At 42.1% G+C, this 22,919-nt stretch overlaps 3 protein-coding genes across 9 annotated transcripts in view; 2 read left to right on the top strand and 1 right to left on the bottom strand.

The window, feature by feature from the left end:
• LMTK2 (lemur tyrosine kinase 2) overlaps positions 1-6,038 on the top strand; it is a 95,852-nt gene extending 89,814 nt beyond the window's left edge. For both annotated transcript variants that reach the window (XM_048868257.2, XM_048868256.2), the window contains exon 14: positions 1,679-6,038. In XM_048868257.2, coding sequence (XP_048724214.1) covers positions 1,679-1,707 — 29 coding nt within the window. In that variant the 3' untranslated portion in view covers positions 1,708-6,038. The remainder of the gene's footprint in view (positions 1-1,678) is intronic.
• Positions 1,682-14,907, top strand: BHLHA15 (basic helix-loop-helix family member a15). Of its 4 annotated transcripts, XM_075132697.1 has the most exons (3): positions 9,328-9,622; positions 10,095-10,200; positions 12,834-14,907. In XM_075132697.1, the coding sequence occupies exon 3, from the start codon at positions 12,912-12,914 to the stop codon at positions 13,437-13,439; it is 528 nt and encodes a 175-aa protein (XP_074988798.1). In that variant the 5' UTR covers positions 9,328-9,622; positions 10,095-10,200; positions 12,834-12,911; the 3' UTR covers positions 13,440-14,907. The 4 variants fall into 4 exon arrangements, with proteins under 4 accessions (XP_048724223.1, XP_074988798.1, XP_074988799.1 ...); XM_048868266.2 differs by lacking the exons at positions 9,328-9,622; positions 10,095-10,200 and adding an exon at positions 1,682-1,818; XM_075132698.1 differs by lacking the exon at positions 10,095-10,200 and having other exon boundaries at positions 9,328-9,443.
• A 5,850-nt stretch (positions 14,908-20,757) lies between these two features.
• Positions 20,758-22,919, bottom strand: part of TECPR1 (tectonin beta-propeller repeat containing 1) — a 38,851-nt gene continuing 36,689 nt past the window's right edge. For all 3 annotated transcript variants that reach the window (XM_048868258.2, XM_048868259.2, XM_048868261.2), the window contains one exon: positions 20,758-22,902. In XM_048868258.2, coding sequence (XP_048724215.2) covers positions 22,705-22,902 — 198 coding nt within the window. In that variant the 3' untranslated portion in view covers positions 20,758-22,704. The remainder of the gene's footprint in view (positions 22,903-22,919) is intronic.

The following is a 22,919-nucleotide window of genomic DNA, read 5'->3' as shown; positions in this document are numbered from 1 at the left end:
ATACTGTCAGTGAATTGAATAAAAGAAAAGGAGTACTTGTGGCACCTTAGAGACTAACCAATTTATTTGAGCATAAGTTTTCGTGAGCTACAGCTCACTTCATCGGATGCATACTGTGGAAAATACAGAAGATGTTTTTATATACACAAACCATGAAAAAATGGGTGTTTATCACTACAAAAGGTTTTCTCTCCCCACACCCTACTCTCCTGCTGGTAATAGCTTATCTAAAGTGATCACTCTCCTTACAATGTGTATGATAATCAAGGTGGGCCATTTCCAGCACAAATCCAGGTTTTCTCCCCACCCAATTTTCCACAGTATGCATCCAGTGAAGTGAGCTGTAGCTCACGAAAGCTTATGCTCAAATAAATTGGTTAGTCTCTAAGGTGCCACAAGTACTCCTTTTCTTTTTGCGAAAACAGACTAACACGGCTGTTACTCTGAAACCGGTGAATTGAATATAAATCTTGGTGTTGGGGCCTGTATTTGTGTGTTTACTGTCTTGGTAAATCCAAATAACTTTTTCCTTGCTAATAAGATCTTAAATGATTTTCCTGATTAAACGAGTAATTTATTAATAGTTCTCATACTGGGCTCAAAACATTTTAGATCAAAATAATTGTGTGTTTGTTGCTAAATGTTCTCCAGAAAAACCTGTGCACATGCACTGCCAAAATTCTGGGTTTGTTCCTAAAGCAGAGAACTACGTTATCCCTTCTAGGAAAAACAATAAGATTTCTACCTTGGCAGCCACTCTGTGGAGCTTTGGAAGGAACCATGCTCCCCCATAAAGAGGAAAAAATTATAGCTTCTAAAGTATTTGAGAATCTTTCTATGATGGCCCCATCACTGGCCATAATTTAATTTTTGTTTTTATTTCACTAGTTAAGGACCTTTAAGAGCAGTATTAGACTATTGTAGTACCTACATTTGTTTTATAATCTAGTTTCTTGTAGGAAGTATGTCCCTGAGACTCTGCTAGGGATTGCAACGTCTTTTTAGAACTTGATCTGTTGTAGGTAGGGAATTTCCTTCTTAAAGGAGGGTTTAGCAGTAGACCCATATACAGTAATGTTAAGGTACTGATGCTATTTCTGTACTGAGCAGTTTCCTTTATATTCCTGGCTCTGCTAAAGTGTTCCTCTGTATATTTTAGTACCAAAATGCCTCAGAAAAAAACGATAAAATAAGAATAGGGACAAACTCAAAAATAATTTCAAAGTATCATTATAAATACAATATTTTATCAAGAGATTAAAAATAAATATTAGCCACTGATGTTCCCTGGTTCTCAGTTTTTATAAAAAATGAATCAATATTAGTTTTATTTGCATTGTATTATATTTGCTGCTTAGTAATCTATTGATAAGAGATGTTTTAGAGATCATACATCACTTTCTCATGTGACCTAAACAGTGACATTGAACTGTGTGATTTAAGCAGATGTGCCTATATATGCGTGTGCCACATGTTTAACTTTGGAGTAGCTGAAAGTTTAAAAAAAAGGAAATTTTAACCAGTACTTTAGAAAGTGAACCAGAATGTCATGTTCTAGGAAAAGTCTAACAAAGAATTTAGGGAAGGCTTATACAGAAAATCCTTAGTATATTTTTAAATAATAAAGAAAATGTGCAAGTATCTTACCTATGTCTTCTGATTTTTCCTCTCCTAATAGGAAGCAGTGAAGATGGAGAAAAAGATTAGATGAGTTAAAGTTTCCTCACTGGAATTATACATGTGGTACATACCTACTCTGGACTAATGTCTGATAAACTCTGTCTAAAACTTATGTGGATCTGCTGGAGTGAAATACAGGTAATCAAGAAATACTAAGACTTAAAACAAACACTGAAAGCAATGTTAAATCAGGACATTAATTTGAATGTGTATTTAACTTTGTAATGTATTGTTTTTAAATCAATGCAATTTGCTTTTCATTGAATGATTCTGCCGCTGTTTTCAAGTACTTGAAGTATTCAGATAATTATTTGTAACAAACATGTAAAGCAGTTACACTACATTCTGGTTTATGTATGGGATTGTATCATATTCTTTTTATATTTTTCCATGTAGTTCGTTATCTATTGAACATACTACCTGTTGTAGAATTGTGTATAATTGTCTTGTGCAACAGGTGGCTGTGTTGTTGAAACTGTATGAATGATAGTTGATCAATAGTGAGCCATATTTATTCTGAAAGATATCACTTACTACATATTACTTTGCTTACTGCAATTGCACTATAGATTTTTCTTCCCATGTTCCCCAACATTGTATAGAATCAAAATCTTAATTTTTTTTCAAGAAAATTAAGACAAATAGAATTGGCCCAGTTAACCAGTTCATTTTGTACTGTTATAGTCTTTGCTATGCACTGCACTTGTAAAACAAACATAATTTCTGAGTGTTATGTTAGAATTGCTGGAATCTTACATGCAGTACCATTTAAAGTGGTAGCTACTACAAATTGTGAGAGTGCCTGTATTTCATAGGAAATTTGGGGAGGGATGTCTGAAGTATCTTTGGGATCCATTTTGGATTAAGTGAATATCTTATTTTCACTCTTGAAAGTGATCATATAGTAGCACCTTCCTATCTAGTCATATTTGATGGCCTTTCTGCATTCCATTAAAACTTTCTACTTTTGGAGGGAGGGAGGTATATGTTGGCCCTGAAACCCAGTTTCAATGCAAGTTATCTTTGTAAAAAGATTAATTTTAATAAAAATTGACCCATCAGGCCTGGCTGCTCACTTGTTCATCCTATGAATTCTGAAGCCCAAATTATTTTTTTTTGACTATGGATTTGGGCCTTCCATGCCTCCTTCCCATTCAGAAAGATCCTTCTATCTCAATTACTGCAAAAACTATTGAGTATTAGGATTAACAACTGGGGATTTAAGCATGCAAATAGTCCTGCTTCTAAATCAGTAGAAAATTGGCATTCATACTTTGTCACCCAGAGAACTGTCCAGGCCTGTATTAAGACATCACCAGGGCTCCATGGTGCTGATTGAAATGTGCACTGACCCAAAGATGTAAGATAGTAAAGCTTGCCATTAAGCTGTCCAAGTGAAGTGAACGTAGTTTTATCTCTCCATTACAAATCCAGCTAGTTTTAATTAATCCTTTAAATAAGTTGTCTAACAAGTTCCCTCGCTGTCTCACTAAATACAGTTGGGCAATAATTCCTTTGCCTGTGAAATGCATTATGCAGCCGCAAATGTGGGGCCAGATTGGAAAAAGCTGAAAAATGCTGGCATTTAGAGCTTTGTGGTCAACACTGCTATCTGGCTGTACAGCATACTGCATCTTAGTGGCATAAATATTGTTTACTCTGCTTTAGTATAGGACTAGTTTTTCTGCTGAATAGTTCTAGGTACAGAAAAGCTAAGAATTGTAATCATCTGCAGCATAAAGAATACATATTTTCAGCTGTTAAGCTCTGTTTGATGTTGCAATTTTATTTTATACACAGTTTGGTTTAAAACAGGGCATTGATTTTAAGTGACAGGAGTACAAAAAAAGTAGAATATATATATATATATATATATATATATATATTTTTTTTTTAAAGAGTTATTTGGCCCTTACAGCTAGAATGGCTTTCATACCCCTCAAGGGAAAGAGATTAGTTCTAGAAATAAAATGAATTGCTGAGATACTGAGTTGTCCTACTGAGGAGCTCAGGTCCAGAGGGAACCTGAGAGTCACAGGGAGACTTGTACTTCAGTGTGAGTAACATCATAGAAATTTGCTGTTGCCCATGCAGAGCAACAACTTTTCATAGAATTTTTCAACATATCTTTAAATGCAAAGCCAGTTCTAAATATACACTTGCAGTATATACTGTAATGGGTTTAAAGGAGCTTTTACGTGGTATGCTCTTTATACATATTAAAATATAAATGATAGGCTGTGGCACACTAAACATCCTATTAGTTCTGTAATACAGACTTTTAAAAATTCCTTAAACACACACCAGATTAAGGTGTCTCATCAGTCTTCGTATTTTTCTGTAACACTTTTATATTACCATAAATAAAAAAGCAGGGAAATCCAAAATTAAGAATGAAACTCCATATGCTGAGTCTCCAAAGAATGTATGGAATTGTCTACCCCATGTGTGCTGAAACACCTAAAGTATCACAGGGTTAGAGAAGGAGTTTCAGCCTTAATTCTGAATCTCTTGATTTTGAACATAGTTTCTGAGGTTAAATAAAAGCTAATATAGTTTGACTGGAATATTGAGATGCAGCTTCACTTTTGTTCCTGTTGTAACTTCAGGAATTTAGATTATGGAACAGATCTTGTGCAGCTGAGCAGTATTTAACCTTGCATTCAACACATCAGGATTTTCCTCAGTTGATAGGGTGTTAGTCATTTGTGACTCCCATTCTCTTTAGTAAGAGTACCATGTCTTAAAACCTTACATAATAATGAAAGTTTACTCCTGTGTCCAAATGGACTGTTTGATAATGAATTGCCAAACAGACATTTTTTGTTCAAAATGGGATTTGTGTGTGTGGGATGATATACAAAGTGTTTCTTTAGCCATATTACAAAGAAAAATCATTGTTATATCTGTGAATTGCCACACTTCCTTAATCTCAGTGGATACTAATTTCATTAATCCAATTCACTAGATTAAAATTGTAATCAGTTTTTTAGAAATATGTATCGTTAAATTTTATTACAAACTACTACCGTGTTCAAGTGGTAAACCACATTCCAACAATGAATTATGCCAGGAAGGCAAATTTGTGGAGTAGCTGAAATGTAATCACGTTGAGGTGATTTGTCAAATGGGCCATACATTAAATTCTGTAATCTCTTGCACTAGTTATCCAAATGGTTTCAGTTTTAGAAATCCTTATCTGGTTTTTTTTCAATGGTTTATTATGAGGGTTGATTCCATTTTAGTTTCTTCTCTAATAGAAAGTCTTGATTATTTATTTAAATGCTAAAAGGCATTATCTTAATTTGGCTACTTAAGTATCTTACAAAAAAGATCGCATCTACAGTCTAAAATGGAAGCTAACATGATTTAAAAAATTTCTTGGTGAGAAAATGTGACTCGGTCACACAGAGGCCAATGAAGTGAGAAGAAAGTAAATTTTTTTATTTGAAACACCTGTACCTTCCCGAGTCCCTAACCTTCAGCTACATGTTGTACATGTACGCTGCCGTTTCCATGGAAACAAACAGATTAAACACTTTTTTCATATCCTTGGTGATGCACTAATGAAAGCCATTCAAGCCTCTTTCTTTTATCAGTATTTTAAGTAATACGTTTATATGTAGTATTGAATCTTTTTTCATGAGGGGCTGGTTGGTAGGGAAATACTTGTGTTGGTTTTTTTTTGTTTTTTAACTGTTAAGCACTATGCTAAAATTTCAGTGGTAAGTCAGGTGTTAGTGACATGGCTATTTGTTGGATTTAGTGAAAGGTGGAATCAAAGTATATTAGCCTTATAAGAAATAGCCTTAAAATAAGAATGGGGTGTACAAAACTTCTTCAGCTTTAAGTCATACAAAAATATCCTTAAATATTAATTAGTTTTGGATCAAGTCTTTGATATGAAAAAATCTAGAGAGAGTACAAGACCATATAAATATATTGAAAATAAGTATTTGTGATACCAGCAGCCTGTTTTTCAGATAAACTTGAATATGACTTAAAATTATTAGTTTTATTAAATTGTTTGAACTTGCACAGTCATAGGTGTAACTTAATGATAAATGGTACTGATGTGTGTATATACAATGTTTAATTCAATTTGTAAATGAGAAGCTATGTAACAAAATCATAGGTATGAGGTTTTCCTATTGTAATTTAATACAGGTATGAAGTTTTTGGCAATACATCATAGTTAATGGAATTTCAGGTCAAATTGTCTTGCAATTGTGTACATTTTTAAATTGTAATATTTCTTCTGTATATTGATTACCATGCATAGTGTGATTCAATAAATTGCTTGTAATTTAAAAACACTATTTAATATTCAAAAATAAAATACAATTATATATTTATAACCTTCATGTCTGTGTTTGTTTATTCTTAGCCCAACTCAGTTCTGGTACTTGTTCAGCTCCTCATTTCAGTGAAGTCAGTGGGACTACTTGTGGGAGTGAAATCAATGTGCTCATAAACGAGGAACTGGGCAGCATCTATTCTTCCCCAGGTGCCTGAAGCCCCAGACACTTCAACCTACACAGCACAACACAGCCTATATGAGAGGGTGTATTTTAGATTCCTGATCTCTTCTGCTAGTATGTGTCGCCATCACTTGAACATCACATCGCATAACACATACCCTCTACAGGGAAGCACTGTTCAAAGTACAGCACAGATTTAATTTGTAGTAATATCTTTCAAGTGAAAATGTGTTGAAATGTGTTAGCATCTGAAATCATCACCATGGGTTTTGCCATAATTATGTAAGGTTTAACAGAGACTACACATGAATGTACATGTCTTTATATAAACAAAACAAACCCTGCTATTGTCATGAAGTAGGCATGGATTCCTGCTGTTTGGCATAAGGAGGTCTCAGTAGAACTGACATACTCGCTGTCTTGTTGTGAAGAGGTTGCATATCAGTTCTCCCTTTACAGACAATTAATGGGGTGAATGGCATTGGTATAAACCTCTGAACTCCTGTTTTCCTGGTTTAGATGATGATGGAAAACATTTTAAAATGAAAAAAATAATGTAAATGAAGTGCTCAAAAATGCTTCAGTAATACAATTCTTTATGCCTGGGCCTTCTAAAGCTGCCATTACCAACACCACCAAAATTGCATATAGTGAGAAGAAAGGTGGGTCCTTGGGTAGAGGATTCTAAGTCACAAGATTTAGACTCTATTTCCAGCTCCTGAGCAAACTATTTGTGTGACTTTGGAGCAAGTCAAAAAGAGCCAATGCTTCCAAAAATGGCCTTCAATGCGTTAGATTTTGGGTGCCCAACTTAGGGGCACTTTCATAGTGCTGAACACCTGCATTTCCTATTGACTTAAATTGGAGTTGTGTGGTCATCACTTTCTCAAATGAGGCTGTTATGTGTCCCACATTAGCCATATAAAGTTGGAGGCCTCTTTTGAAAATGTGGGCCAAAAATTCTATATGCCTCAGTTTTTCCATCTGTAAATCGGGGATAGTGCTTCCCTAGTCACAGGTCATTGAAGCTTAATGTTTGTAAAGCACTTTGATTTTCATGTGGCAGGATAGGCACAAAGTATTTGTTGTGTTTGCAACTCTTGACTCTTTCTTCTACTGTAGCAATGTGAAAAACATGCAAGAAACTAAGACTGAACAATGGAAACAGTGCAAGAAACTTGGGAAAATATTGAACAGGTGAACATATTTAAATACAGATGACATAATTAGCTTCTAAAAAGAAATCCATTATTATAACATTTGTACTTTAAAAAATGCAACTGAAATGGAATTTTAGTGAGGATGAATTTGGCACAAAATTATAATATTTCAGAATTTGTAGCATATATTTAGTGAACAGCAATATCGATTGTGTAGAGTTAACATGGTAAACTGTTGCTATGCTACTAATTTCACTACTTGTGTTCCTGTCTTCAGTTTAGGAAGTGACAAAACTACCCCAAAGTGCACAATAAATAGAAATAATTCTTTTTCATAGACCTTTTTCATTGTCATAATCCTAAAATGCATTTAAAATTTTAAAAGAAATGCTTTCAATTCTAGCCTTCAGAAAACAAATAACCTGGGTTACACTATACAATGGAATATATGAATCTTTTGGTATCTGCCTTTAAGAAATGTAACTATGCAGTTTTTTTCCAACTGAAAATTCCTTCCATGGATTTTAACCAACAGATGCTTCAACTTAAATCATAGTAGGAGCTTTAAGTAGGCAAAATATAATGGCTCAGGTTGAAATTTGACTAGGACATGGGGGCTTTTCCCACAGCCCTTAAAGATCCCATGGCACTTTTATCACTTTCATATCTCATGGCCCCGAGCACCATAGTATCTGAACACCTCCCAGTCTTATGCATTTACCACTACAACACTATTGTGGAAGAGGGAAGTGCTATTCACTGCATTTTATAAATGGTAAATTGCAGCACAGAGAGACTAGGTGACTTGCCCAAGGTGTTAGTTTGTAGTGGAATATGGAATTGAACCCAGTTCTGTGAAGTCCCAGTAGTGCCCTATCACACACCCTTCCTCTCTAGGGCTGGGTATTTGACCAGTCAAATATTGTCAAATGTCAAAAATGGTCAAATATTTTAAAGCAGTAACTTATTAGAACAGTAACAAAAAAAGGAAGACTTTATGGTCTCCAGTAGGCTTAGCCTTAGATTCTTATGCCTAATTATATATAATTAAAAAGCTAGTGTAGTGGGTTATTTTAGTTCAGAAAAATGCAAAACAATTTTTTTTTTTTTTTTTTTTTTTTAAGAAAAGATGGAATAGTACCATCATGAAGTCAAAAAAGCAGGCCACCACCTACCTCAGGGAATTCTTGCTGGAACACTGGACTATATTTAACCATGGACAAATAGGTCGATTGACCAGCTTGCCAAGCCTGTTCCTTTATAATGACAAGTAGTCATGATGACCTCATTATCTGTGCTCTGGCGGAGAGGCTGCCGCAGCAGAGTGCCAACGGCGATCCTGTTGGATGGAGCATTGTTTCGGTACTGACTGTGAGGGAAGAGTTTCTACCTGTTGAATCACCAGTCCCACTTGCAGCACCCGAGTGTTGAAGGGGAAGCCCCCCAGAGTGCTGACCCATCCAAAACCAGCGCAGTCTCGGTGACCAGCTGGAATTGCAGCACAGAGCAGAACCCGCGTACCCCAGCCTCTTAATAATTTAAAAACCCCTGACCTTTGGGAACATTGAGTTTGCAAGCTGGAGCTGTCCTCGGGTGAATTGACACAATGTTTGCAGGAAGAGAGAGCCCTGTGCCGCACTGATGTGGGCACCTTTCCTGGTGTTTTGTTTTCATATGGATTAAGCTGTGTTTGAACAAGTTCTCCAACCTCTTAGACAAACGGGCTTTTCTTCACAGGGCAGGGGGGCCCCATCTCACGCTTAACTTGGGCCGCACAATGCCGCCTTCTGTGCCGCAGGACGCCCGCGCGATAAGGACCCACGTTCTCGCCGCGCTGCCCCGTGGAAACAACAACCTGCCCCGCGGCTCTAAGGTCCCGCCTCTGCCCCCGTGCAGGTGGCGCGGAACCTCGGGCAGCCCCGCCCGCCCGCCTCCGCCTCCCTTGGGGATTTGCCTGGACGCTCCTGCTGCGCCGGGCTCCGCCTCCCGCTGGCTCCGCCGCTAAAGCGACGTGTCCCAGGCCCGGCGGGCGGGCTGCGGTCACACGCGTCTCAGCCACCTGCGAGCGGCTGCTCGCCCGGCGGCCCTTCTCCGGCGTCCCGCCCTCCGCGCCGGCTCCCAGGTACGCGTGCCGGGCACCAGGCTCCCGGCGCGGGGGGCAAAGGGCCGCTCGGGGAGTGGCGGAAGGGCTCCCGCTGTCTGAAATTGCACTGGCCGCTCCCACCCCGCCGTGCCCACCGCCTTCCCTCTGGAGCCCTCCCGCGGGGCTCCGGTCCCTCCTGGGGGCTCCCTGCGCCCTCGGTAGGTCTTTTCTCCGGTCGCTCTCTCCTATGCCGTCCCCCGCTGCCCCGACCGAGTTCCTCCTCTGCCTGCCCGCTTGCTCCCTCGCTAGCCTTCGCCTCGCCTCCGGCTCTGCGAGCTCTGAACGCCTCCACCGGCCTCCTACCCCCAGCCCCTCCTGCTCTAGCCTGCCCCAGCCCCCATTGCCCCCCCTTGCTGACCCCAAACTCCCGCCAGGACTCTCCCTCATCCCCACTGTCTCCCCGTCTCCCCTAGAGGTAGTGTCGAGCCTGTCCAGTGACACTACAGGACTGTGGGCTATAGGACGAGGGGTTTGGGGGTGGGTAGGGGATGGGTCTGGCGTGTGTAGCTGTATTTGAAAACAACCTTCCCCCAAACCACTTCATGTACCCTACAGTCACCTGCTATCCTTAGTCTACTGGTTCCACCTGGCTCCCTGCTCCCCTTAATCTGCCAAATCCTCTTCTCCTAGGAGCTCCCCCCTTGCCTCTGCTGGCTGCCACCCCAGTCCAGGAAGGTGGGTGTCTGTCAAGGAGCAGCTGGTTGCTTTCCCAATGGCAGTGCCTTCTGCAGGGGAGGTAGGGATTTGGCTGCTCTCCTTGGTTCCTATTTGCACTGTTCCATCCTACTTCTGGTTTGCCATCTCTCCGAGAGAGAGAAGCTCCAAGGTTTCTCCTGGCCTGGCTTTGGTTTTTCTTTTCCCCAGTATCAGCCCTGTCCTCCAGCTGTTTTCCTCAGGCGCCCATGACTCTCAGGCAGCATGGTGTGGGGCTGGTGGGTGAAACCTGAGATGCAGTCTTGTCTTGCTCCCCTGGCAGCCTTGGGCTGGAGGCCCCCAATCAAGCCACTTTGTGAGGTGAGCATAGGTCCTCTGTGGAAAACTTGAGTACCCTGTGATGAGGTATGAATCCAAAGAACGGCCAGAGTAGCTGGCACAGGGCAGCTGGAACACCGTGAACACGGAGAAAGGAGCAGCTGAGGATGCTCCTAGGTGGCGGCGGTGGTGATGTCGGTTTTCCCAGCATCCTCAATCAGTTTTACCCTCTACTGCAAGAGGTGGTGATGTGGCATGGTGGTGCATCTCTCCTGTCCTTCCAGGAGGGGAGTTAAGCTCTGTGGCCAGTCTCTAACGGCAGTCCGACTCTCCAGTCACTCGCATTTCAGTGCATCACCAGAAATATTTTAAATGGACACCCCCCCCATTAATACCAGTCATCAGCAAAAGGGGGGGCTGCTGCCAGGTGCCTGCCATTGAACCAAGCATTGTCACAAAGTGGAGGTAGAGGGTGCTTCTGCATCATCACTGTCTAATGGCTCGTCAGCCTGGAAGGAAGGGGCATTGCTGCACCTGTGCAGGTGCCCTGTCCCGTGGCACAGGAAGACTAGACTCTGCCATGCTGCCAGTGTTGGCTGGATTATTGACTTGGGAGGTGTAGAAATTGCTGTTATACTGGGTGTCAAAATGGCTATACCCTGGCCATTAGCTGGTGAAGGAAGAGAGGCTGCAACCCACTCCCCCTCCTGCACTGCTACTGTCACTGCGGGAGGAGGTACTGCTGCCAGCATGCCAGTCTTCACTGAGCAGCGGGAACTCTGCTGCTGCTGCACCATACAGGAGCTTTCACTGTGGGTGCTGATAACAGCCAACCTTCCTCCTCTAACTGCAGCAGTCCAAAATAGCAAGGTGGTGTCCCTGGAAGAGAGCTGGGAAGACCATCAATGAGGAGGAGCAATCTGAGCCTTCCACCGGTTGTGGACAAAACTGACACAGCTGGCATTTTAAAGGCAAGACTAAAAGCAAATGACAAATAGGAAGGCATTGGCTTGTGAATGAGAAGTGAATACAAATTTGAGTTAATGGCTCCTAAAAGTTGTCTGGATGGCACGAAGAGAAGGTGGGGAGACATATGGTGAAGTTGGGAGAGCTGTGAGAGGAAGCAAGAGAGCAACACTCAAAGGAATGGGGGGGAAGAGAAAGGGGGCATTCAGAGGACAGCATAATGTGTTGGCTTTGCGATGTGAGTGCGTGCTGCTGCCCACAAACAGGACCTCCTACTCTCACAAGTTTTCCTTTAGCTCCAGTGGAAGAGACTTGCCTTTTTTGGAGCTGGATATCCAGGGATCTAGTCCCAAATCAATTCTGTGTGCATGCACATGGATGTGATTCAGCTCATAAGGAATGGGTGCCAGGAGCTGGGAGGAAAGGGAGTTTATAACTAAGCCTTTACTGACAGTCATGCTCCTGTCGTGCTTCTCACTTTCTGGTTTGCTGACGCCAAAGACCTCTTTTTGCTGTTGAGATCTCTAAACTGGAAATGCTGCGTCTCAGTCCAGCCTTTAAATTCCTTTCCTGTTTTCCCTCAGGACAGCTCTTGCTTAAGGGAACAGACTTGGCTCACCAATGTTTGCAGTCACTTTTTTTTTAATATTGTTCTATTTCTAGTTGCTCAAGACAGACCAGATTCTTCTCTCACTTAAACTAGCGATACCATTGTAGCCAAGAGAAGAACTTGGCCAAATGTTCCCATTGTCCATCTTCCTTGTAATGCCTTACTCTGTGGTTATCAGCATTGTCACATTGTAGTCATTTCAGTTGGCCTGTGGCATATGTGAAATGGAACTGGACTGAAAGCAACAGGCTCTAGTGGACAGGAACCCATGTCAAACACTCATTTGGCTCCAGTTTTAGCATGCTCATTGGCATTCTCAGCAGAGAGGCCAAGGACTGAATGAACCTGGAGAGGATCTCGCCACAGAGAACTACAGTGGCCTCCCCTTCAATTAGAGGGGAGGGGCCCCAAACAGAGGCCAACTGAATCAGACAAATGAGACAATGTATGTTGCCAGTTGGAGACTGAAATCCAAAGCAAGTACATTAAGAACAGATGTAGTACAGGCTCCCTCCCTCTTCCCCTCACCCCCCAGTCCCACTAACATGCATGAATCAAGATGCAAATACATCACCACCACCACTGCCCACGTGCTGTGGTTAAAAGGATCCTCTCCAGGGGCCCTACTTCCATCCACAGAGCCCAGATGGTCTGATGTTAACAATCAGTAAAACATATACTAACAAATAAAAGATCCAGCTGGTAGTTTCACAGTATTTTGCAGGTAGATGCTGGTACAAAGCAAAACAGCACAATGACTTTCCATTTGTTCAGTATGAAAGGTAACGATAGCTGAAGATGTTGATGTTATGTTTTTGCAGCATGTTGATGGCTAGTACCAGAAGATTAACTTAGTGGGAGAACAGGCTGGGTGACGTTTCCCCATCATCTACTGAAACATGAAGACCAAAAGCAAAAGAACGAAGCACAGGCTTGCTGTTGATAAAGAAGCCTTTCTTGGGGAGACAACTTTGAGCAAAGAGGAACCGGTGAAATGTTTGCGACACAAAGAAAGGAGAAATGGCAGAAACAATGAGAGCAACAAGACTGGTACAGTCAAAGCCAAACATGCTTGGAACAACAAAGACAGACACTTGAGGCGATTGGAAAGCAATGAACGGGAAAGGCAGAGAATGCACAAGCTCAATAATGCATTCCAGGCCTTGCGGGAGGTTATCCCTCATGTGAGAGCTGAGAATAAACTTTCTAAAATTGAGACTCTTACACTAGCCAAAAATTACATTAAATCACTGACTTCCACCATACTCCATATGTCCAGTGGGCACCTTCCAACTGTAGAAGGAACTGGGGCAGCCAATAGCTCCAAACTGTACCAGCATTACCAACAGCAACACGGCGATGAGGAACACGATGAACAGCTAAAAAAATACTCCACACAAATTCACAGCTTCAGACAAGGCAGCTAAAGTTAGCTACTGGCCTCATTCTCTCTTCTCCACACATTCCTGTATATTTCAGCATTTAGAGGATTAAGGGGTTATTTCCTGCTGGTGGGTTTCTTTTTTGTTTGTTTTTGGAAAGACAAATGTTTAGTGGCTAGATCTCATAGTTCTTGTTGAAATTATCCTAAATTGTAGGTCAGGCTTTTCAAAGAGATTAGTGATTTTGGTTGCCCGATTTGAAACACCTTCTGTGTTCTTATAGTTTTTGTTTACCTGCTTTGTTTGTAATTTTCCTGAGGTCAGAGTGTTCTTTTAATTTGTAATGAGAAATTGTTTGATTGTTCAACACCCAGATTGCTTTTGCAGGGCAGGCTTTATAAACAAATTATTTTTCAGTGGGAGGGGGTGCTCTGCCCGTTAGGAAAATTACTCTTTTTATAAGGTACCTCGAGTTGGGCACCCAACAGTGATGTCCTAAATCACTAGTCATTATTGAAAATACTGGCTGTAACTTCTATTCCTCCAGAAGTGACACCATGTAATGGGGAATCTTGGTGCAGAAATAATGAAGTTTATGGCCCGGTACGGTACTTTGGAATGTATACAGCTACTGGAGGGACATATCTAACTGACCTGATGTTTGGATAGCAGGACTAATTTCTTTAACCACAATTACCTGGATTTTTTTCCCCTTGAATTCTTAAATATCCTGCTACTCAGAGGGAGGAACAATTTTAATGACAATAGAAACATATTTTGAGTAGTTTGATTAGTGTGATCGAACAGGTATGAATACTATCTAACAAAATGGCCTTAGATCAGATCCTAAATGCCCTAAACCAGCAGTTCTCAAACTTCATTGCACCGTGACCCACTTCTGACAACAAAAATTGGGGTGCTATGTGCCGTGGGTGGGGGCATGTAACCTTAGCCCGGGGTGGTGAGGCTCAGGTTTTGGCTTCAGCCCCGGCGGGTGGGGCTTGGGCTTCAGACTTGCTGGGAGCCAGGGCCAACATCAGCCTTGGTGACCCCATTAAAATGGGGTTGCAACCCACTTTGGGGTCCCAACCCACATTTGGAGAACCCCTGCCCTAAACTCATTGAAGTAAATGGAAAGGTTCTAATTCACTTCAGTGGGCTTTGGGTCACGGTCCTACAAGTACACTTAAAATGCACAATAATTAATGTGATCCTTGTTGCATTATATATATTTGAAAGTGCCTTTTAACAGAAACCTTAAAAGAGATTTGTTAGATTGTAAGCTCTTCTAGGCAGGAGCTTGTCTTTGTACAGCATCCAGTCCAATGGGATCCCAGTTCCATTTGGACCCTTTGGATGCTATTGTATTATAAATATTTTACAGTTAGTTCACTTGTGATCTTTGCAAAAATGATGTGATTGCAGAACAAATGTTTTGTGTATTTACCAGTTGGACAATGATAATCTGTGCATTTAAAATGAACTCTGCTAATAAAGCCTGCATTGTAATCAATTAGGATTCATTCTGGGCTAGGTACTATAAAATACAATAAATGAAACAGGAGATATTGAAACAAGAAAAGAAACTTTTAAAAAAAAAGTTGGAATAAAAACTTCCATTTCTCCTAGCCCTGCTCTTCTTCGCCTCCCCCCAAGCTAAGATTTCTTTGTTTGGAAATGTTGCACGTACAGCATATGTAACAACTGTCTCCACCTATGGCCATAGAGTGCTGATGTTAGCCGGACAGTTGTGGTTATGCTGCAGAGGGGGCAAGGGCAGGATTTAGGTGCTCATTTTTGCACAGGATGTAGCTTCATGGGCCCTACCTTTGTCCCCACAGAGTAGGGTAGTGCAAGGGGGAAGCAGGCTGAGTGAGGGAGAGATTGGTGGATCCTTTGCAGGGGGTGTTGAAGAGAACAGCTGCAGAGACTCCCTAGAACATAAGAACGGCCATACTGGGTCAGACCATTGGTCCATCTAGCCCAATATCCTGTCTTCCGGCAGTGGCCAATGCCAGGTGCTTTAGAGGGAATGAACAGAACAGGCAATCATCAAGTGATCTATCCCCTGTTGTTCACTCCCAGGTTCTAGCAAAACAGAGACTAGGGACACTCAAAGCATGGTGTTGCATCCCTGCCCATCCTGGCTAATAGTCATTGATGGACCTATCCTTCAGGAACTTCTCTAGTTCTTTCTTTGAACCGCATTATAGTTTTGGCCTTCACAACAGCCCCTGGTAAAGAGTTCCACAGGTTGACTGTGTGTTGTGTAAAGAACCCAGGCAACCCAAGGTGCTCTGTGTGCAACAGAAAGCAGTTCTGACCCTTATGGGTGTGTCTACACTGCTATAAAAGACTTGTGGCATGGCCACAGCTGGCCTGAGTCAGCTGACTTGGGCTCGTGAGGCTCGGGCTGCAGGGCTAAAAATAGCAGTGTAGCAGTTCAGGCTTGGCCTTGGGCTCTGAGATCCACCCCCTTCATGAAGTCTGAGAGCTGGGCTCCAGCTTGAGCCTGAGCATCTACGCTGCTATTTTAAGCCCTGCAGCCCGAGCCCGAGTCGACTGACCCGGCCTCAGCGTTGGTGCCATGCAATGTAGAGAGACCCTATGAGTTCTCCCTACTCTAATGCTTAGTGCAGTGTGGAGAGACTTCGTAATGTGATATTTATTCCACTGGACCGGTAGTGTGATAATGTTTTTATCTGGAATATGTAAAGTGTCAGAGACCGGCTGTGAGAGAGACACGTTTTCATCTTCTGCGGTAGCTACCTGCTGATACAACAGGGAACAATGAATGTTGCTTTTCACACACTGCGCTCTCTTAACTGCAGGGGCTGGATTCTACCGCCTCAACTTGAGTTCTTCCCAACGACTTTTTTCCCTCCCAAAAAAACCCCATTACTTAGTGAGAGGTGTTTTGAACTAATCTCTCCCTCACAGGGATTTGAATGGCAGATCAGACCATTGAGCCATCTAGGCTAGAATCTTCCATTGTGCAGTGCCCACAAATGCCTGTAATATCTCCAGTTTAGCTTAGTACCGTGCTCTACTGGGGGAGATGGATAACATTGTCCAATCAAGGTATTTTCTGTCACTTGCGCTCTCTTTTTGTAGACGGATGGGAAGAGATTATTTATTAAAATTTAACTGCTCACTTCTCTTATCTACTGCAAACCAGGTTTCAGTGAACAAAACCTCTTCTCTCTCTAGCAGAAGAAGACTGCTAAAAGGAGGAAATCTGCTAGGTGCTGAGGGCCTTTCATGGGTTTTTTTGCTTGATGAAGCAGAAGGAAAGGAGCCAGCACCTCAGCCGATCAGCAAGTGGAAGTGGAGGAGCCTGTAGCCTCAAGGGCAAACTGTAGACTTTCAATCTGAGACCTGCTGAGGTCACCTCTTGTCCACAGGGAAGGCCTTCTTGCAATGATTCAGACTCTTTAAAGAGGTGGCAGACCTGCTAGTATTCATTTTTGATAGAGGATTTGCCCAGAGAGCTCAATCAACTGCTTAAAACTATTTCCCCCAGACAACAAGTGAACTTCCGAATGCATGTTTCATTTATGCATCCCCACCTCTTCTGATGCAGGGGCGAAATCCTGGTCCCAGTGACATCAGTGGCAAAACTCCCATTGATTTCAGTGGTATCAGGATATCACCCCAGATGTTTGTGTCTGCCAGAGGCCATAGGGTTGTCAGTTTCGGTTGGATGTTTTCCTGGAGGTTTCATCACATGACATAATCTTTAATTAAAGATTAAGCTTTAATTTCTGGAGACTCCAGGACAATCCTGGCCAAGAGGTGGCATTTCAGACTTGATGGCTCAGTGGTCTGGTCTGGCAAATCATAGGTACCTCTCCTAGCAACAGACTTGGGTAGTAAAGCCCAGAACTGCTGAACTTGCGGAAGCACAAGTGTGATGGGGTATCCACCCACAGCAGCCCTAAAAGAGTTCAGGAAGCCAAGAAAGATCCAGTTAGTGTGATAGGCCACACAGGAGGGGATTAGGCTGTAGATGCATCTCCTGAGCCAAAGCTGAAGCTCAGGTGAGCAGGTGTGGGCTGGCAACAGCAATGGCTGCAGAGAGGAAGTCTGCCACCATCCTCCTCTGTGTGTTAGAGAAGGCAGGAAGGCACCCAGGGAAAGAATTAAACCCCTGGGAGCATGGCCCTCGTGGAGGACATACCCAGGAGAGAGCAGGTAGAGAAGACAGTCTGTGGAAGGTAGGTTGCCAATTTTGGTTGGATGTATTCCTGGAGGTTTCATCACAAGACATAATCTTTAATTAAAGATTAAGCTTTAATTTCTGGAGACTCGACAATCCTGGAGGGTTGGCAACCCAAGTGGGAGGTGGCGTAGGCAGCAGCCCAGGGAGAGAGCAGCAAGGTTGGGGACTGAGCAGACCTTGATGGTGTTTTGCAGGGTCCCTGGGGTGGAATGTGGAGTAGTGGGTGGCCCTGGGTTCCCCTACCCGCCAGTGATGGAGTGGCATAGCCTGGACCAGTGGTTCTCAACCTGCAGGTATGCAGAGGTCTTCCAGAGTGTACTCAACTCATCTAGAATGGTGTTTCTCAACCTGGGAGTTTCAGTGCCCAAGGAGGTCATGGGATGGGTTTAGGGGGATTGCAAGTGCAGAGCTGGTATTAGGGGGTGGCAAGCAGGGCAATTGCCTGGGTCCCCATTTCACAGGGGGCCCCGCAAAACTAAGTTACATGCTTCAGCCCTGCAGCCTGGGGCTCAGGTTTCAGAAAAAGCTCACAATTGAAAAACATGCTCAAGTATCATAGTGAAATGTAAGTACAATATTTATATGCCAATTGATTTTATAATTATATGGTAAAAGTGAGAAAGTAAGCAATTTTTCAGTAACAGTGTGCTGTGATACTTATATTTTTGTCTGATTTTGTAAGCAAGTAGTTTTTAAGTGAGGTGAAAGTTGGGGTACGTGAGACAAAACAGACTCCTGAAAGGGGTACGGTAGTCTGGAAAGGTTGAGAACGACTGGCCTTATCAACAGGTCCAGTAAGACTTTATACCCCAGAAGGAGAAACCACAGAGTTTGGCTGGAGGGCCGAGTCACAAAGAAGCTCCTGAAGTGAGAGAGGGGGTGCAAGGTAAGCAAAAGGATAATGGGTTGAGAGCCTGCAAGGGCAACTGTTAGACCTGGAAGAGAGCTGTTCTCCAGAGGAAGTGCTACCCATGGTGCGTACCCTGTGATAAGTCTAAATAATGTGACAACCTTCCTGCTTTTTTGGTTTTTAAAAACCCAGTTCCCTGTGGGCCTAGAGCCTTGGTCTGGCATTTAAAGTCATTGTTGCAAACAAAATAGTAACCAGACACTGGCCCAAAGTGAATTAGGCTGAGGGCTCTCATCTGCCCACATGACAAGCAGTGGTAAGGGACAGATCATGTTAGCAAATGCTTCCAATATGTAACAGGTGCAGATAAGTATGTTCAGGATTTTGTCTCCCCTCCTTCCCCCCACCACCCAAAATGAATTCTAGTGACCCCTGTGGCAGCTAGAGAAAGCTGGCTTAGGAGGAAAATGGCTGCAGCAGCTAGGAAGCCGCCAACCTGGAAAGGCTAATGAAGGTCAGAAACATTTTTAAATACTTTAATTGCAATGTAAATACTAGATTGTTTGAGTAAATATTGAAGTGCATGACAGGAGCAACACAGCAGCCATTTGTGCCTGTCTCGCTGGCTCAACGAGTTTTTGTACAACTATGTTTTAACTAAATGAAAAGGGGGAATAGGGGGAGTTGCATGTCACCATCCCTGGGCCCAGTGCACGTTTTGGGGCCATAGTACACCTGCTCTGCACAGTCTTACCTGCTGCAGGGATCCTGGAGGTAGCTATGGCTGGGCGGAGGCCCTGGTAGCCTGGCTGTCAATGACTGTGGCCAGAACCACTGAGGCACAGGCTCAGAGCCTCCCACAATCATCAGGGGGAACTCACCAAGGAGGTCTCTGGGCAGCTTTCTTTGGTGAGTTCCCTCTGGTAGGATTCTTTGTGGCCGGGGGAGAAATGGACCCAACTTCCTACCTTTCAAACACTGCTGCTACTTACTACTTCAGTAGCGATTCTCCCTACACTTCTGAAATGTCATTCTCTTTGCATCTCTTATAGAGACCAGGTCCCACATTGCTAAACTGCACATTAGCAGGAACAAAGCTGCCTTTAGTGTTCTCTTATAACCTCAAAATAATTGAACTTGGGCCATTAACTGAGTCTAATCCCCCTTAAACACACAAGGGAAGAGTTATGCAAGTCCCAACTTACAATTCAAGTTAAGATATCATGTAAAAGGCATTTTATATGGGTAGAGTTACACTAGTTCCTTGGGTTAGGGTCCAGACAGACAACTCAGCGTACTAGCCAGGCTTTGGAATACAACAAAGGGCAATGCCATGTACATGGCTCTCTAGTTCTCTTGTTATGCCTAGATTTACAGACAGTTTAGTTTTGGTGAATCCTGGTCCCATTTCTTAAAAGCTCTCTTGACTGTTTATATAGGCCCTGATTCAGCAAAGCACTTAAGTGTGTGCTTAAGTGCTTTGCTGAATGTGTCTAGGCACAGTAATGAAAGTGAGAGAAGTAATATTGAGTGACAAACATTAAGGGAGTCTAATACATCTTGCAGGGGTTTTTAAGCTCCTCAGTCACAATACATTACAATGGAGATTCCCACAGCAGCATTCTGTGGACTTTAAAGTCCTTTTCTGTAGGATTTTTTATGGGGGAGGGGAAGGGGACAGACAGCATTTTAGCTGCCAAGACAGCGTATCAGTGTCTGGATTCAATGCTTAGCGTAAATAAAGGGGCATTATTACAAGTTATTAAAGCATTTGGCAAACAATACTGCATAACCTTTAACAGTAAATGCAGTATCAGGTAGCTAGTGGTACAGAGATCAGATATGAAGGGTATGCCTTCCCTCAGTAAATACTGCCCTGCTGTCAGCTATGACCTGCTTCTCACTGAACAAAATTGCTAGGGTATTTTATTTCTTCCAGTAGTGTTAGCATTATAGCTTAGGGCAAGTAGCTACCCCTAGTTTCAAAATAGTAGCTAGTGACAAGAGTTTTTCTTGGACAAATTCAAGGGAATTTCACAATGGGAAACTTTATTTTTCAAAATCTATTTCAACCTTCAATTAATTTCAGTAAAGTTATTTCACAATTAGGGGGCTGATGTACATTTTAATTCCATCTGTCACTTTCTACTTTAAGAAGACTTTCAGGGGCAGAGATTTGGTGCTCAAATATAGATTTTATATTTTGCATATGTTCCCTTAAACAGCTTTTTGTTGTACAACAGACAAAATGGGGTCCCTCCCTTGGGGGGGGGGAAGGAGAAAATGCACGATTACATTAGTGTATATTTTATTGAGTCAGTTAGTAATATATGTAACACTTGCACTGAAGATGTAAACATTGGATATTCAAAAGGAAAATATAAGTTGACCTTCTGACATAGATTATGTGTTAGTGCAGAGAAAAAGCAAGCCTAAGAGTATATGTGGTAAAGCTATTAATGATGTTTATTTGGAACAATTGCTGTGTAACTTCTAGAACTGTATGTAACCTAGTATTTATAGGAATGAATGCAAATAATGTCACTTACGACACTTGAAACACCACAGATGTAAAAATCAATAAAAAAACTATAATCACATATTGGAAAGTTCAATAGGTTAGACAGTAGCATCTTTAAGATTCTTTTTCACATTTGGACATAAACAGTGTCTTGGCATTAAAATATCATATATATATATATATATATATATATATATTAAATACAGTCAATAGTTACTTCTACAAATACAGTACTTGAGACCATGCCACATTGCTATTCAATTTATATAAAAATAACTCCATATACAATCACACACAATATAGGGAAAAGAATGTAAACTTGCAGTGCTACCATTAAGAAACTTGGGGTCTGAGCCTGCTCTCAACATTCCCATCAAATCTAAGTGTGCAAGATTAGCCCCTCCGTGACAACCTCTCTAAAAGTTACAATGGATAAAGCCTTATCCTGTAAGGTGTGGAGTGCCCTCCTGAAACCAACGGGAGGTGAACGCTCAGCACCTTGCAGAAGGTGACTGGCACCACACAATATTGGGCTTTAAAATAAAGAGGAGTTCAGAGGAAAATCTAGGCTTAACTACAATTTTAAAGCAGGACAGAACTAGACCTTCTCTTTTGAGGAATAATGTACACTAAGGTGTTAACTCACGAGGAGAAGAGCCAGAAATATATTCAGCACAGATCACTTAGTACAAACTAACAGCAAAGCCCCATTCTGAGTGCATGCTAGTCTACACTGACTTCACGGGCGAGACTGTAGCTCTCTACCATTATGAAGCCGGAAATAGGTAAAGAACTTTTTCCAGTCTCTCACTCGAAGAGACTTGGACAAAGCATGAGGTGTGAGCTGTTGGAGGACGAGCTGAACGTGAGGCTAAAAAGATGATTTTTCCACCTCATATCTGATAAATGTAGAAGCACCCCTACTGAGAGATTAGGACTCTCTTCCACATGAATTCTGCTGACACCAATGGGACCACTTGTGAAATAAGATTCTATGCAGCATGAGAACGGGTACCAGAAATTGGCCCTTTGTACTCCCTCCGCTCCAGTCCTGCAAACACACACTTATACTCATGTGGAACATTATTGATACAAGTGATCCCCGCTCAATGTGAGGGTAGCATAGAAATCAATGAGCTGACTCACATGAGCAAAGTTAAGCATGTCCATAAGTGTCTGCAGGATCAGGACCCTAGATTTGACACTAATGCAGTGACTAGAGCGCTCTGTACAGTAATCAACTATATATTGATACAATTTTTAAAATCCTCCTATCTGCCCAAAGACGAGAAATACTAAAACTGGAGAGTGGCATATAAGATGAGTGAGTGTTAAGGGATGTAGGGAAGGGAATTAAAGACTTCTACAGGAAAAACAAACAAGTCTGCAAAGATATTCACATTCACACAGTTTGTGTAGCAGCTTTAAATGGGGGTCAAGGCTATTCCTGCAGCTCCAAACAGCACCTCGTCTCTCTTGGCAAAACTCTGTCAGTTCTATCAAGCCATACTCTATTAACTTAGTAGTACAAGAATAAATTAAATATTAAAATGCCCATCTTGTAAATTCCAGTTCTAAAAAATGCATCAGTTTTATCAGAAGGCTTTTTTTTTTTTTTCTGAGCAGAAATGGATTGAGTTTGTTGTATCCTACAGTTTGTTTTTCTTTAAATTACTTGGGAAACAAGCAGCAGCCAGTGTACAGAGAACAGAACATACTAACAATTAACAGAGTTTCTGTCTAGTGCTTGTCCTTCGTTAACCATCAAGGTGGTTTTAGAATGGTTTCCTTTTCCTCCATTCTCCCCATCTTCTAGATCCGTTGGCTTTGCTGCATGCTCTTCAGAGGTCTCATGTAAAGCAGCCTTAGGAGCTTCAGTTGCATTTCCTCTGACTGTAATGTGCTCCCATCCACCCTACATGAGATTTTAAT

Source organism: Caretta caretta, chromosome 10 (genome assembly GCF_965140235.1).
Source record: "Caretta caretta isolate rCarCar2 chromosome 10, rCarCar1.hap1, whole genome shotgun sequence".
Classification (NCBI taxonomy): domain Eukaryota; kingdom Metazoa; phylum Chordata; order Testudines; family Cheloniidae; genus Caretta; species Caretta caretta.
Note: the sequence above shows the minus strand (reverse complement) of the source record. Positions and strands in the feature narration are given on the sequence as shown.

Excerpts from the sequence above, each read along its gene's own strand:
- BHLHA15 (XM_048868266.2), top strand. The coding sequence starts at position 12,912 with ATGAAGACCAAAAGCAAAAGAACGAAGCACAGGCTTGCTGTTGATAAA.